At 35.5% G+C, this 17,702-nt stretch overlaps 1 protein-coding gene across 1 annotated transcript in view; it reads right to left on the bottom strand.

Annotated features, from left to right (window-relative positions):
• DPP6 (dipeptidyl peptidase like 6) overlaps positions 1-17,702 on the bottom strand; it is a 990,703-nt gene that overhangs the window by 409,851 nt on the left and 563,150 nt on the right. Inside the window, exon 5 of the mRNA XM_069084788.1 lies at positions 15,417-15,491. Coding sequence (XP_068940889.1) covers positions 15,417-15,491 — 75 coding nt within the window. The remainder of the gene's footprint in view (positions 1-15,416; positions 15,492-17,702) is intronic.

The raw sequence follows: 17,702 nt of genomic DNA, 5'->3' as shown, positions 1-17,702 counted from the left end.
TAAGCAGTCTGCTAAAACAAGGAATAGTTTACCTATCAGACTTGTGGAGAGGGAATGACTTTATGACTAAACAGGAATTAGAGAACATTATAAAATGTAAAATGGATAATTTTGACTACATGAAACTGAAAAGTTTCTGTACAAACAAAGCCAATGTAACCAAGATTAAGAGGGAGGTGGGAAATTGGGAAAGAATCTTTACAACCTATGTCTCTGACAAAGGACGCATTTCTAAAATATACAGAGAATTGAGTCAAATTTATAAGAATACAAGTCATTCCCAATTGATAAATGGTCAAAGGATATGAACAGGCAGTTTTCAGAAAAAGAAATTAAAGCTATCTATAAGCACATGAAGAAATGCTCTAATTCACTATTGATTAGAGAAATGCAAATCAAAACAACTCTGAGGTACCACATCTCACCAGTCAGATTGGCTAAGATGACAAAACAGGAAAATGACAAATGCTGGAGAGGATGCGGGCAAACTGGAACACTAATGCATTGTTGGTGGAGTTGTGAACTGATCCAGGCTTTCTGGAGAGCAATCTGGAATTATGCCCAAAGGGCTATAAATACTTTCATACCCTTTGATCCAGCAATACCACTCGTAGGGTTATATCCCAAAGAGATCATAGAAATGGGAGAAAGACCCATATGTACAAAAATGTTTATAGCAGCTCTTTTTGTTGTGGCAAAGAATTGGAAATTAAGGGGGTGCCCATCAATTGGGGAATGGCTGAACAAGTTGTGGTATATGCATGTTATGGAATACTATTGTGCTATAAGAAACGGGGAGCAGGCAGTCTTCATATTTACCTGGAGAGGCTTATACGAACTGATACTGAGTGAGAAGAGTAGAACCAGGAGAAATTTGTACACAATTACAGACACAACGTATGTGTGATGACCAACTTTGATAGACTGGACTCTTCTCAGCAATGCAGGGATATAAGTCAATCCCAAAAGACGCATGATGGAGAGAAAAACGTGCATCCAGAGAAAGAACTAGAAAGAACTAAGTTTATATCCAGGTGGAAGAAAAATAACTGATCTTTTTCGTTCACTTATTTGGTTTTATGTCCTCTTTACCATTTTTCATTCCAGCTGGTACAATCCGTCCTTATAACCTGACCAATGTATAATGTGAAAGTATTTACATATCCTATACTCGACTATAAGCCGCCATGGGGAGGAGGGAAGGGAGGGGGACAAAATGTGAAATTCAAGGAATTGTGGAATTGAATCCTGTAAACTAAAAGGAAACAAACAAATTAATAAATTAAACAAAATATGTAAAAAAAATCTTCAACTTCCTCACTGTTAAACATTGATAGAAATTATACTATTTATTCTGTTTTTAAAAAATTTATTTTATTTTAATTTATGGACTAAAACAAGTATTTCTGCAAATCTATTATGTGCAACTTGCTATTCTTTTAAGTATATAATAAATTTATCATGTAAATTTCTTTTTTTCTTCCCTCCCCATCCCCTTGCCCTAGAGATTGCTACCATTAGAAATGAATAGGTTTATACACACATACACAAATATATGTATGCATGTATGTATATTTTATATATATATGAAATCATTCTATATATGCTTCTATTTATCAGTTCTTCTCTGGATGCAGATACTGTCTTCATATGTCTTTTATAGTTAATTTGGGTATTTATAATATTCAAAATGACTTATATATTCAAAAAACACTTTTAAGTGCTTTAAAAAATTAAGCCTTTATAATTAATTATGTAATCTGCACATAGTGTTCCTTAAAGAGTTTTTAAATGAATGAATTCTTTTTCAGAATATATGATGAAATATGTCAATTAAAAAAAAAACTTTCATCCCTAATTCCAGAGCAGTGATCCTTCAACTTTTTACTTTGTTGACATCACCAGAGTTAAAGTTTTCTTGGGTTACCTGGTCTCACTTGTTGTTATGGGAATGGTAATCTAAGATTTTCACTGCCCCTAGGCCCTTTGATAGGCTTAAGTGACTCTGAGAACCTTCCTTAATTTGAAAATATACTCTGCCCCCCAACAGGGGGTCACCTGAATGTGGTCACCTGGAGCCTGTGGTGGGAGGCTTGTTTTTCAGGAATGCCCACACCTTGTTGCTTCATGATTGGGTAGTGGGTCAAGAGGGCTGTGGCATTCTCTGATCCAGGAGAAATCTATATATACCCAGATGTGAGGTTTTGTTTTGGGGCTCACTTTGAGAAGATTTATGTGATTTGACCGGACAAGACTCTGGGCAGTCGTTGAGCCCCCTGGCTTTGAAAACCCAGAGGGTGGTGCTATCCTTTCTGGTAACTGTCTAGGTATAGATGTAATGGTCAGACAGCTGGAAGCCTGTCTGCTGATCTGTTTCTCTTTCTGCTTGTAACTTGTTTGTATTCTCTGAAGTTCGGGGTGCTGAACTTTTTCCCTTGAACTAGGTAAATGACATACGTTTGATTAAAACAAGGTTGTTAACCCATATTGAGTTGCTTTCCTTTAGAAAAGCAGATCTAAGAACCTGTATTGGCAGCCATCCTGGGGATGCTAGGGTGCTTGCTGCTACACTTGTCAGTCCAAATATAAATACAAACTGCCCACTGTTGATACAAAATAAAAATCCATAAATAATAATTTGTTGAAGTTGTGACCTGGTTAATCAGCTATTCCATATAGACTTTTCCCCATTTCAATTTTGGGTTTTGTAATGAAGCTTCCAAATTACACATAAAGATACACTTTTTATAAACTCCACTGTTGTATAATTCACATATCTGGACTATTCCATAGACTATACTTTGTTCAATACTGACCTAGGGACTCAAATGATCTAAAATAGTTTCAGAAAAGCAATGTATAACTCCATCCCCATAAAGATTAGTGAGTCCAAAACATTAATAAGCTTAGAGAGGGCAGGGGCCAAAAAATAAAACCACCTTATATTTTCAGGGTGCTTTTCAAGTGTTAAATGTACTTTTACATACAGTATCCCATTGTACCTTTATAAGTGTGGCCAGTTTATTCTGCCTGGCACCCGTATAGACAAATAGATGTCTCATAAATACTTCTGGTTTATTCAAAACAATCTCTTGCATGATAGGCAGCATGGCATGCTGGATAGAGAGCCACTTCTGAAATCAGGAAAACCTGGATTCTGGTTCTGTCTTTAAGACACAATCACTGTGGGACCCTGGTCAAATAAGGATTCTTCACTTTTTTATGCCTGGGACTCCTTTGGCAGTCCTGTGAACCCAATTCACCCCTTATCAGAATAATCCCTTGAAAAGTTTCACATGGAATTTATAGGAATACAAAGGAAACCAATTATATAAAAAAGTTATTAAAATAATATTTTCAAAATTTTATGGATTTGGGTTGACAATCCATGCTCTAAGCTTTAAGTCTCACCACTTTACCAGTGAAATCACAGGTCTAAGTCCCTATTCTCATACACTAAATATGGTAACCCTTTTACTCACTGTCCATTCCATGGGCTTCAAACAGTACTGTGTTTTCCATTAGAATAACAGAAATGGAGAAAGGGTTTTTGGCTTGTTCAGAGTCAGTCACTGAGAAAGTCTATATGAAGTACTGCCAATTCAAGAAAAAATTCACTATCTGTCTCTGTATCAAGGACAAATGCCTAAGGTCACTCAACCTTTACAAATCAATTTTTCAGTCTATGTATCATGGAATTTAGGCTAGATTTTATTAATGATAGCCCTGGGAAATGAAGTTTCATAAGTATGATACCTGTATACTAATGGAAATGGAAATCTGTGGAAACCAATAACTAATTTTAGCATGACAACATCAGATCAAACTGACTAAATCACTAACTCTCCTAATCTTCATCTGTTCACCTTTAATTCAGCAACAGAAAATTATAGTAGAATTCCTTTATGTAATATAATCCTTTCTTTAACATTTGATTTACTTATAGTTAGAATCCTGGGAAAAATCTATTTTAGACTATGTGAAATATAGCCACACTTAATCGGCTAATTATTTCCTCCTTTAATTCTGTCTTCAGTGGGAACTGGGGAATTCTTGAACTTCATTCATTTCCATAAACTATTATCAAATGCCACTGTCTTTGACAATGAGGATGCAAAGAGAAAATAAAACATTCCCTGTAGTCAAGAAAGTTACATTCTACTGTGGGATAAAACTTATACACAGATAAGTAAATACAATTTGAAATAAGAGGTGCTGATATCAAGGTAGCAATGACTTTTTTGTACAAAGGAGTGATATAATCATACATGAACCTTATGAAGATTAATTTAGAAACTGAGTAGAAGATGAATTAGAGAGGGAAGAGAAGAGAATAAAGGAAGTCATTAGGAGGCTATTACAGTATTGCAGAAAAGAGGTGAGGAGAGCTAAAATTATGGCTGTATTTGTATGAATGGAAAAAATGGAGCAGATATGAGACATGTTTGAAGGCAAAATCAATGAGGTATTTATTGTTATTACTATTGCTAATAGGAGTAATAGAAATAGTTAGCATTTCTATAGTATTTTAAGGTTTGCAAAATCCTATTACATATTATCTCATTTGATCCTCACAACAACCCTGTAAAGTGGTGCAATTATCTCTATTTTATAGATTAGGAAGCTGAAGTTCATAGAGGGTAAGTGCTTTTCTAGGGTCACAGAACTACTAAGTGTTTGAGGCAAAATTTGAATTTAGGACTTCCAAACTTTAGAACAGGACAACATAACTCTTTTCTTGAGATCCTATGAGAATAATAGTAATACTCTATCTCTTGTATGTATAGAACTCCCTTCTTCAAAAGATCTTGCATAAATATGATCATTTTTCTCCAATATCCTAATGAGTACTGATGGAAAAACTGAGGGCCAGAAAATTAATCCAGTTTACCCATAGTCATTCAAGAACATCCTCAACAGGAGTTCTTTTCATTTTTTTATCAGGGATCCATTTGGTAGACTGGTGAAATCTGTGAGCCGTATTTCAGAATATTGTTTTAAAACACATCAAAACAGAATACATGGGACTACAAAGAAAACCACTTAGACTGAAGTGGAGTTGTCAAAATATTTAAAAAGAACAAGGTTCCAGATACCAGCTTAAGAACCCTTGCAAGTCAACTTCCTGTTCCCTTAGGTTGCTCAGAATAAACTGAATTTTTCACTATTAGAGTAACTCCTTTGAGTTACAAATGCAGTTTAAATATTGATCCTTCCATCGATATATTCACTTTGCTAAGTATCTAGAAAAAGAGTAAAAATCTAAAATTGCCCTTTTTATCCCTGGATTTACAAGCAGTGTTGGTGTGTATGCATATAGGTACATATATGTATTGTGTATATATGTATATGAAGACACATATGTTCATGTGTGTTTGTATATACATATACACACCTAGACACATGTGTATATATGAGTGTGTGTGTGTGTGTGTGTGTGTGTGTGTGTGTGTATATATATAAATTTGTAACCTCAGCTTGTCTGACAATAATGTTGGTCGAAAAATAAAACAACAAAACACCAGATCCAAGCAAAGATTAAGTTCTGAATGGGTCCCTATGACCTCTGAGGTCATAGTCCATTTGTATATATTATAACAATTTTTCCAATTTTTTGTTATTTGCTAAGTGTTCAGTACAATGCCTGGTACATAGTAGATGCTTAATAAAAAACTTGTTCTTGTGTTTCTTTTTCATTTAACATAACATTATAATAATCTCTCTAGGTCATTGTGCACATAGGATTTGTTGATTTATGATAGGATATGAAATGACATTTCTATTATTTGTACTTTATTTTAAATATGCATTTTAACTTTAACAATATGGCATAAAAAGGAATTCTTATTTCCAAATCCCCTTCCAAATTCATCTGCTGCATGATTTTGTGGCTCTTAATATTATTTATGTAATTATAATCCATGTACATATTGCTGAATTATTTGTTTTCTTTACATAGTATCATTTCACATAAAGTTTCCCATATTTTTGTGTTTGCTATATTTTCCATTGCTAGTGATTGCTCGAGCCATTCTCAAAGAATACTTACAAAGAAACATTTTTCAGTTCAACAAAAGAAAAACTAAATAACTAGAGTTGTTCCAAAATGGAACTGTTTTGATGGGCAACAAGATCTGGAGCTATTCATGGATGATCAAGCACTTTTTGCTGAGGGAGTTGATGTTCTTCATAGGAGCTAGAGTAGATATCCTTTCAGATCTTTTTTGTGATTTTTACAACAGCTTTGGGAGGTGGGTATTATTTTTACTCCCACTTTACAGATGAGCAAACCAAGTTATACAAAGGTTATACAGAGGTTAAGGGACTTGCACAGGGATTTACAGCTAGCAAGTACCTGATGTTGGATTTTATCTGAGCAGATAGACCTAACTCCATGTCTAGTTCTTTATCTATTGTACCACCTGTCTGCATAGTCTTTTAAAAAATATATTTGTTGAGGTGGCTAGATGGCACAGTGAATAGAGCACTGTCCCTGGAGTCTGGAGGACACGAGTTCAAATCCGGCCTTAGACACTTAACACTTGCTAGCCATTTGCCCTTGTGCAAGTTACTTAATCCTAATTTCCCTGCCTTCCCCCCTCCAAAAAGCAAATATATATAAATATATATATATATATTCATTTTATTCTCTACTTAAATAAAACAGCATTTCAATAAAATAGAATAAAAAAGATGATTATAGGTGAAACTGCAAATCTATTATGTACAACTTGCTATTGTTTTCAAGTATATAATAAAATTATCGTGTAACTTTCTTTTTTTTCTCCCCCTCACCCACTAGAGATGGCTATCAGATACAAATATGTGTTTGTGTGTGTGTGTGTGTAGTGTGTGTGTGTAGTTCTTTCTTGGGATGGAAATACTGTCTTCCTTCATATGTCCTCTGTAGTTAATTTGGGTATTTATATTAGTCAAAATGATTCACTCATTCAAAGTTATTCTTTTTTTTTTAAAGCAATAGGGGTTAAGTAACTTGCTCAAGGTTACATGGCCAGTTATTTCTGGGTGTGGTGCTAAGTATATGAACCCAGATTTGATCCCCAGGTCATCCTGACATTGGAGCCGATGCTCTTACTCACTGAGCCACCTGGCCACCCCTCATTCAAAGTTATTATTAAAACAATATTGCCTTTACTTTATACAATGTTCTCTTGGTTCTATTCATTTTGCTCTTCATTATTTCATGCAAGTCTATGTTTTTCTTTTTTTATATTTGGAAGTAAAATTTTATTGCATTTTTTTTTATTTTTTAACATTTGTTTTAAGACTTTGATTTCCAGATTCTTTCCCTTCTTCCCTCCTCACCCACCCTCATTGGGAAGAGACAAGCAATTCAATATAGGTTGTACATGTATAGCTAAGCAAAACGTTTCCATAGTAGTTATATTGTGAAAGACTAACTATATTTCCCTCCATCCTATCCCACCCCCCACTTATTCTATTTTCTACTTTGACTCTTTCCCTTTTCAAAAGTGTTTGCTTCTAACTATCCTCTTCCACAATCTGCCCTCCCTTTTATGATCTCCCCTTAAATCCCCTCCCCCCCACTTTCCTATAGGGTAAGATATCCAATTGAGTGTGTATGTTATTTCTTCCTTAAGCCAAATTCAATTAGAATAAGGTTGACCCATTTCCTTTCACCTTCCTGCTCTTCCCCTCCATTGTAACAGTTTTCTCCTGCCTCTTTTATATGAGATAATTTAACCTGTTCTATCTCTTCCTTTCTCCTTCTCCCATTCTATTCCTCTCTCACCTCTTAATTTTATTTTTTAGATATCATCCCTTCCTATTCAACTAATCCTGTGCCCTCTGTCTATGTATACATGTATACACACACTCAGATATGTATTTATATACACATACACCCTCCTATAGATACATATATAGTATGTATTCATATATATGTATACATATATATATATATATATATATATATATATATATTCCCTTCAGCTATCCTCATACTGAGAAAAATCTTATGAGTTACAATTATTGTTTTTCCAGGTAGGAATGTAAATAGTTCAACTTTAATAAGTTCCTTATGATTTCTTTTTCCTGTTTACCTTCTCATGCTTCTCTTGCTTCTTGTATTTGAAAGTCAAATTTTCTGTTCAGCTCTGGTTTTCTCATCAAGAATACTTTAAAATCCTCTATTTCATTGTATAACCATATTTTTCCCTGAAGCATTATACTCAGTTTTGCTAGGCAGGTGATTCTTGGTTTTAATCCTAGCTCCTTTGACCTCCAGAATATCATATCCCAAGTCCTTCAATCCCTTAGTGTATAAGCTGCTAGATCTTCTTATCCTGATTGAGTTTCCACAATACTCAAACTGTTTGTTCTGGACAGCTTGTAATATTTTCTCCTTGACATGTTATTCCTAGGAGCTTTCTTTTTGGGATCTTTTTCAAGAGGCAATCAGTGAATTATTTCTATTTTGCCCTCTAGTTCTAGAATATCAGGGCAATTTTACTTGAGAATTTTTTGAGGGAAGATTTCTAGGCTCTTTTTTTGATCATGACTTTCATAGTACAATAATTTTTAAATTTTCTCTCCTGTATCTATTTTCCAGATCAGTGGTTTTTCCAAGGAGATATTTCACATTGCCTTCTATTTTTTCATTTCTTTGGCTTTGTTTTATAGTATCTTGATTTCTCATAAAGTCATTAGCTTCCAATTGCTCCAATCTAATGTGAAGGAATTATTCTCTTCAGTGAGTTTTTGAAATTCCTTTTCCATCTGGCCAACTTGACTTTTTAAGGCATTCTTCCCCCTCACTGGCTTTTTGGGTCTCTTTTGCCATTTGAGTTAGTCTATTTTTAAGGTGTTATTTTCTTCAGTATTTTTGGGTCTCCTTTAGCAGGCTGTTGACTCGCTTTTCATAATTTTCTTGCATCATTCTCATTTCTCTTCACAATTTTTCCTCCACATCTCTTACTTATTTTTCAAAATCCTTCTTGAGCTCCTCCATGGCCCACAAGCAGTTCATATTATTCTTGGAAGCTTTTGATGCAGGAGTTCTGACTTTTTTGTCTTCTTCTGGTTCCATGTTTTGATCCTTTTTGTCCCACAAAAAAAGGATACTATGATCTGATTGTGTTTCCTTTGCTTGTTCATCTTGCCAGGCAATTACTTGACTTTTGAGCTCTTTGTCACGGTAGAACTCTCATTCCAGAGTGGAGAAGCTGTGTCCCAAATCACTCTGGCTTTCACAAATGTTGTCAGAGGTCTGGAGAGGGCACCCTCTCTACAACCACCACAAGCTGTGGCGTTTTTCACCCCAGGACCACCACCCAATACTGCAACCCAGATCCAAGCAGGTCAAAGCAAGAGCGATTGCCCTATGAATGGTCACTTGGTCCCCCAACAAGCTGCAGGCCAGGGGCTCCCGAGGTAGCCATGTGGCAGCAGATGCAGCCACCATACCTCCACCACCTCTCACCCCGGGGCAACAGCTAGATTGCACTCCTCCATCACCCAGTTCCAACAGGGTTCCCCACTGACCTTTTACTTTCTCTTTGGTGTTTATGGGTTGAGAAGTCTGGAAACCACAACAGCTGCTGGTGATTCACCCTCCTGAAGTCTGGTCTGGCCAGTCTGTGCTGCTGGTTTGGGCCACCCTGGGTATGGGCCAGATGGCTCATGTGAGACAGTGCTCAGCTCCCAGTGCAGTGTGATAGGCCCTTCCTGTTGGCCTGCCAGGTTGCCTTCAGCGGGAGATTTGTTTCTCTGTCACTTTGTGGGCTCTGTAGCTCTAAAATTTGTTTAGAGTCATATTTTATAGGTATTGGAGGTGGTTGGAATGGGAGCTGAAGCAAGTTCCTGCTTTTACTCCACCATCTTGGCCTCTATGTTTTTCTAAGATCACTGAGCTCATCATTTCTTACAGCACAGTAGTATTCCATCATGATCATACACTACAACTTGTTGCCATGTCCCAATTGATGGGCATCCCCTCAATTTCCAGTTCTTTGACACCACAAACAGAGCTGCTATAAATATTTTAGAACATATAAATACTTTTTCCTTTTTCCCTAATTATCTTGGGAAACAGACTTAGTAGTGGTATTACTTGGCCAAATGGTACAGGCAGTTTAATAACTCTTTAGGCACAATTCCAGATTGCTCTCCAAAATGCTGGTATCAGTTCACAGTTCTAACAGTCAATTAGTGTCACAATTTCGCTACATCCCTTTCAACATTTGTCACTTTCCTCTTCAATCATTTTAGCCAGTGTCATAAGTGTACAATGATACTTCAAGGTTGTTTTAATTTGTATTCCTCAATTCAATAATGATTTAGGGCATTTTTATATGTCTATCAATTGTTTTGGTTTCGTCACTGGAAAACTGTATTCATATACTTGATAGTTTATCAGTTGTGGAATGACATGTTTTCTTATAGGTTTTACAAAGTTCTTTATGTATTTGAGATATGAGACCTTTAACTGAGAATCTGTCTATAAAAAGTGTTACCCAATTTTCTGTTTTTCTTCTGATATTGGCTACAGTTGTTTTATTTGTACAAAACCTTTTTTAATTTGATGTAATTGAAAATATCGATTTTACACCTCACACTACTCTCTATCTGTTGTTTATTAAAAAATTGTTTACCTATCTATAAATCTGATAGGTAATATGTTCCATGTTCTTCAAATTTTCTTGTAATCTGTCTCTTTATGTCTATTTTCACAGAATAAGAAAATCAGGATGAACCCATCGCATTGATTTGGACCAATAAAATATGAAAAACATTATTTGAAGACAAAGCTCATGTTGTTTAATATTTTAGTGGATCATATCATTAAAGTAGATACTGATGCCAGTGATGTGAACAGTGGCCCAATTCATGCCTTTTCAAACTGAGTAACTCTTATTCATGTCTCCCAATGAATCCTCAGAAAATTTGCTGAATGTGCTGAGAAGGTTCTTATAGATCTTTGGATACCACATGGCTATCAAAGTGGTGTCTTTTGTTCATCCCTCTTTTTCATTACTTTCTGGTTGATATATATATATATATATATATATATATATATATATATATATATATATATATATTTTAAAGAAATTGGTGTTAAGTAACTTGCTCAAGGTTACATGGCCAGGTGTTTCTGGGTGGGTGCTAAGTGTCTGGAGCCTGGATTTGATCCCAGGTCATCCCGACTCTGGGGCCGGTGCTCTTACTCGCTGTGCTACCTGGCCTCCCCATGGTTGATATTTAAAAAAAAATTATTTGCTTTTAGTTTATAAGATTCAGTTCCACAATCTTTTAAGTTCAAATTTTCTCCCCCTCTCTCTCCTCCCACCTCCCCCTGGTTGATATTTTTATGTTTCTCTTCTTGCACAATTCTTTATTCATTGTAAGGGACAGTCTACTCATGCCTACCTTGTACTTCCCCATTGCTTTTGGATGACCTACATCTTTACTCCTTTGGAAAATGATGTATTCCATACTTTAGACATATACAGCATAATCAGAAAAATAGTGCTGCTGTGTTAGGTTCTGGACTTTTGTTTCAGAAAGAAACTTGAAGAGGGAGTAAAATAAATTAATTTTAGCCTAACACAAACCTCATTGTATTCTAAAGATATTTCAAGAGCCATGCTTGTCCATCCTTTCTACTACATTTTCATAGGATTTTATGTTTATGGTTGAACTCTGAACTTTGGGCATGCTGGTATTTTGACACGTGACCTTAGTCAAGTAATTTAAAATGTAGTAGAAAGGATGTGCTATCTAAACTTTGTTTCTCCCCAGTGCCTAGCACAATTCTCTAAACACTGTGGGTGCTTAATTAATACCTACTGAATTGGACTGGAGACAGAATGAAGGTCAGCTCTTAGGCTCATTAGAGATTTAGAGCTAGAAAAGAGCAACCCTTTCATTTTATAGAAACAGAAAATGAGGTCAAGAAAGGTTAAGTGATTTTTCAAAGATCACTCAGCTAGTCAAGAGCAGAGTTGGTATTTGAACCCAGCTTCTCCAAGTGTGAAATCAATGTTCTTTCCTCTATAACTCATTATTACAAAAATGCACATGCGAGGTAAGAAGGACAAAAAACAGGTTGGTAGCAGGATAAAAATCTTCAGTGGATACCTTTTGCCTCTAAGATAATATACAAAATCGTAGAATTTAGTTCCCAACCACCTTTCCAATCTTATGCCATATTACTGCCATATTATTCTCCTCCTTAAATTCTCTATTGTGGTTAAATTGATCTGGTAGCTGTTTGACATGTACATAATTCTGTTTCCTACCTCAGTATCTTTGCATTGATGATTCTGTTATGTCTGGAATACATTTCTCTTCCATTCATCTCCTGAAAGCCCTAGCTTTCCTCAAAACACAACATATCTTTTCTTTTAGGGGAGTCTTTCCTGATTCCCTACTTTGCTAGAGTTCTCTATTTATAGAGATGATATTATTGTGTAAATATATCAGCTTATTTGAATACATGATATACCATGAAGTCTTCCTCCTAATCCCTCATCTCCCCACAAGTGGAATGTAAGCTCCCTGAGGGGAGAGACTATTTTATTTTCATCTTTGAATTCATAATGCCTAGTCAATCATAGGTACAATCATAAGAGTTAGTTGAAATGAAAAATTTAAAAAGAGAAAATAGTTACCCATTTACTCACTCAATATTAACCTTATATATACATAAAGGGGCAGCTATGGGGCACAGTAGATAGAGTATTGGGTCTGGAATCAGGAAGACTCCTCTTTTTGAGTTCAAATCTGGCCTCAGACACTAGCTGTGTGACCCTAGGCAAATCACTTAACCTTGTTTGTCTCAATTTCCTTATCTGGAAAATGAGCTAGAAAAGGAAATAGTAAGCCATTCCAGTATCTTTGCCAAAAAAAACCCAAAAGGGGTCACAAAGAGTTGTACACAACTGAAAAATTAATAAACAACAGCAATGCATTTAAATTTCTTAAAGTTTCCATTTTCTTGTATAAGCTAGAAGGTTCTATTCCTTTAGCCTTTCCTTAGAAAGCACATTCCCAAAACCTTAGGAGTTGTCATGGTTTTCATCTGAATAACTCTCTTCAGTTGTGATACTGAATAACCCTAAGAGTTCGGCAAATACTTAGTAGAAAGAATGGATTACTTCAAGGTTCTTATGTACAGATCCTAGGACATGACTATGTATTGCAGTAAGGACTCAAACTCAGAACAACTTGTAAGATTATTACTACCAGTTCTTTAGGTCCTCTTATGAAGGCAACTTTGGACATAAGAAGGGTCAAGATTAGAGTAATCCCAAGGTACAGAATTATAGAATCTTAAAATTAGAAGTTCTGTAGTCCAATCCAGACAATGCAGGCATAATTTCTACAATGTCTGTAGCCTTTCATCCTTTCCTCAACTACTCTCTGGTGAGTCTGTTCCATTCATTGCTGGTGTTAAGTTGTGTCTGACTGTTTGTGACCCAGTTTGGGGTTTTCTTGGCAAGATAATTGAGTGGTTTGACATTTCCTTCTCCAGCTCATTTTACAGATGAGGAAACTGAGGTAAATAGGATTAAGTGATTTGCCCAGGATTACACAGCTAGTAAGTAGCTGAGACAAGATCCCATTCATTATTGAATCACTGCTATGAGATTTTTTGCTTAAACTGAGCCAAAATCTGCTTCCCTTACACTTTCACCCATTGCTATTAGGCCTGACCTCTGGAATCTCAAAGAGAAAGTCTACTGCTCCTTCCATATACCAACTTTACTACCAATCCGCAACACCTGTAAAATTCAAGATTGTACTAGGACATTCTTCAAGTTCCTTTCAACTCTACAATCCTATGAATATTTGATTGCAGCTAGTCAATCAAAAATGATTGTTTTAGCATTATGTACCAGGCACTGTGCTAAGAGGGAATACAAAAAAAAAAAGCTATCATGTCTTCTCTTTGTATTTTCTTATCCAGGCAATAAGATATTTTCCAAGGTTAGGGAGAAGATGGGGAAGGAAGAAGGAGTAATATTTCAGTTTCTCGTGGTATAAGGGGAGCAGCAACTGTAAATTCTACCGAGTATGCTAGCATAAAGGAAACCAGCTGTTATTCAGAGGTATACCACATTGGAGGGGGGGCAAGAAAAGTGACTACTAAATAGTATATTCTTTTTTCACCCTCGTAATTCTGGAGTCCTAATAGCTTAGGTCAAGACAATTGCAACTTATAACAAGCTGACATCATTTCCTGGATGAATGGATGAGAGCAGACTGTAGTTACAAACAGCACATTTTAATGGGAGATGGGTCCATTTCTTAGGAACTAATAACACTTGTTGACAGATACTATTGCAAAGCCTCAGCCTTTTCAGTAATGTGCTACAAAATCTGTAGAATGGTTCAATCACTCTTTTTGCTTTGAGGTTTCTTTCAAATTCACTCAGGAGTCACCAAGACTAGATTTATACTACCATAGAAGCCCCTTCAAACATACTTTAATTACAGAATTTAGAGATGGATGAGAATTTAGAGCCCAAGCATATTAGTGCCAACTCCTCCTTTTAAAGACAAGGAAGCTCAGACCAAGGGAGGCAATGTGATTTGTTTAATATCCCATTGGTAGGAAATGGTAGATGTGAGATTTAAACTTGATTTTCTGATAACCAGAAAGGCAATGGCATACCTTTACTCTTTCCTTGTTTTCTGGGCAGTGTGATTCCTTTCACAAATGCATTCTTCTAAAATTCCTACTCTTTTCCAAGTAAAACATCTGCCTGCCTCAGCTCTATAAAATGCCACTTCTTTTGCCATTTCACAATTATAAAGTGACAAAATGCATTTTTTTTTCTGACCAGACTTAAAGAAAAAAAAATTAGAAACATTGCTCAGCCTTTAGAGGATTAGACTGGCCTTGTACTCAAGGTGAATTTTTATAGAAGAGTCAGGGTTAAATTTTATATAAAAGTCATCTATAACCTGCTGGAAATTGGGATTTATACAAGGAAAGTGATAGTTTGCCCTTAACTATGGCACTACGAATAGTGACATGATAATTAATGTATTATTTCAGTGGAGGGAGATGGCAGCAGTTGCTTTTTGTTCCCAGGAAGAAATTTATGGGTGTGATTGAGGAAATGGCAAGGAAAAATTACATGAAAGGGTAAGATAAATTCTTGTAGAGAGACATATCCTCACCATCTCCCCAAGAAAATCCTGTAAAATGACTTGACTGACAGTGATTTTTTCAGCTGTGCAGTTATTTATACCCTTCCTCTCTCCTAGATGGCAGTATGACATACAGAGAGACAATCCCATGACAGTCTAAGTACCTTATGCTACAAAGATAGCAGAGAATGACGTTCCAAAAAAAACTCACTAAATAATGGATCAGCAGCAACAGAAAAAAAGGGGTCTCTAGGACACCAAACAGTAATACTCACCGGTTCCACATTATAGGAGAAGAGGGCATATTCTTGATCAGGAGACACTTCATATCGGACAGCTTTTAATGATTCCTTAAAACAAAAACAGAACAGAATGTGTAAAATGTTATAAAATATTCACAGTAAAGTTATCTTCCAAATTTCTCCAAAAGAAAAAAGATGAGGTTCAATTCCAGTTTGGTCACTATATCTCTTGTATTATATTATATGAAACAATTCCTCTTTTTCTTAATATTTTTTAGTTCTTCATATTCATTTCACTAAGTTTTCCAAAGGTTTATTGATTTCTTTTGATTATTTTGATATCACAGTCATTCTCCAATATATTCCTTCCTGAGCTCTCTCCTCTCATAATGGAAAAACAGTGAAACAAAATCAACCAAATGACTGAGTCAGACAAAGCATTCAAAATTCTATTCAAATACGTGTCTATTGAGGAGATGAATGTTTTATCATTTATTCTTAGGCACTTCCACTGGTTGCTGCAATTAACCTGAGTGTGACCCTCTTTTATCTATCTGTCTTTTAATTTTGACATTTCTAACTGCTCATGTGGGTTACAGACCTAGGATATCTTCAGTTTATGGATAGGCTGAGTTCCAGTTCATTTGTAAAAGGATAGTTTGGAAGTTGGAGATGATAGTATTTGTGGTGGTTATATTCAGACACCTGTTTAATCCATAATATCCCTGAACTAAAGAAAAGTCTAATACTAGGGAACTTCTTTTTTTTTAAATGTTAGATACCTTCTTTCTTTCTTTTTTTTAACAGTATTTTATTTTCCCCCAATACATGTAAAAACAATTTTCCACATTTGTTTTTAAAATTAAATTCCAAGTTCCCTTCCTCCTTTCCCCAACCCCTCAAAGGCAAGCAATTTCATATAGGATATACATGTGTAGTCATGCAAAACATTTCCATATTAGTCATATTGTAAAAGAAAGCAAAGACAAAAATTTAAAAACCCAAGAAATATAAAGTAAAATAAAAAGTATGCTTCGATCTGTATTCAGACTCCATCAGTTCTATCTCTGGGGAGGGACAGCATTTTTTACCATAAGTTGTCTTGGATTGCTTGTATTGCTGAGAACGGCTAAAGCATTCATAGTCAGTCATATTACAATATTGCTGCTACTATGTACAATTTTCTCCTGATTCTACTCATTTATTTCACTCTGCATCAGTTCATGTAAGCCATTCCAGGTTTTTCTTAGAGGATCTAGCTCATCATTTGTTATAGTCAACAGTATTCTATCACAATCATATAGGACAACTTGTTTAGTCATTCCCCAATTGATGGGCATCCTCTCGATTTTCAATTCTTTGCCACCAGAAAAGAGCTGCTATGAATATTTTTGTACATATAGGTGCTTTTCCTTTTTTTAATCTATCTCTTTTGGGATACAAACCCAGTAGTGGTATTGCTAGGTCAAAGAGTATGAATGTTTTTACAGGTCTTTGGGAATAGTTCCTAATTGCTCTACATAATGGTTGAATCAGTTCACAACTCTACCACCTGTGTATTAATGTCTTAATTTTCTCCCATCCCCTCCAACATTTTTCATTTTCCTTTTTGATCCTATTAGCCAATCTAATAGGAGTGAGGTAGTACCTCAGACTATCTCAACTTGCATTTTTCCAATCAATAGTGATTTAAAGTATTTTCTCATATGGGTATAAACAGCTTTGATAACTTCATCTGAAAACTGACTGTATTTTATCAATTGGGAAATGGCTCTTATGCTCATAAATTTGACTCATTTTTTCTATATATTTGAGAGATCAGGACTTTATTAGAGAAACTTGCTTCAATTTTTTTAATAGTTATGATTGCTAACTGTATTTCCCACCACCCTATCTCCCTCCTCTCCTTTATTACATTTTCTATCTCCTTTCACCCTGTCCTTCCTCAAGTGACTACTGATTCCCCCAACCCACCCTCCATTCTATGAGCACCATTCCTCTTCTCTTATTCCATTCCCTTCATACATTCCTGTAGGATAAGACAGATTTATATGCCCAATTGAGTTTATATTCCAATTCCAATGACAGCAATTCCATCTTCCCGTCCACTATAAAAGTTCTTTCATGTCTTCTTTATGTCAGATACTTTACCTCATTCTACCTCTCCCTTTTCTTTTCTCTCAGTGCATTTCTCTTTCTCATCCCTTAATTTTATTTTTAAGATATCATACTATCATATTCAACTTGCACCTATGTCTTCTGTCTCTCTCCATATATATATATGTATATATATATATATACACACACACACATACACAT

This window comes from Petaurus breviceps, unplaced genomic scaffold (genome assembly GCF_028583685.1).
Source record: "Petaurus breviceps papuanus isolate PSGF00001 unplaced genomic scaffold, PetGlider_PUasm1.0 115, whole genome shotgun sequence".
Taxonomy (NCBI): Eukaryota; Metazoa; Chordata; class Mammalia; order Diprotodontia; family Petauridae; genus Petaurus; species Petaurus breviceps.
The sequence above is the reverse complement of the archived record's forward strand: the minus strand, read 5'-3'. Positions and strand labels throughout refer to the sequence as shown.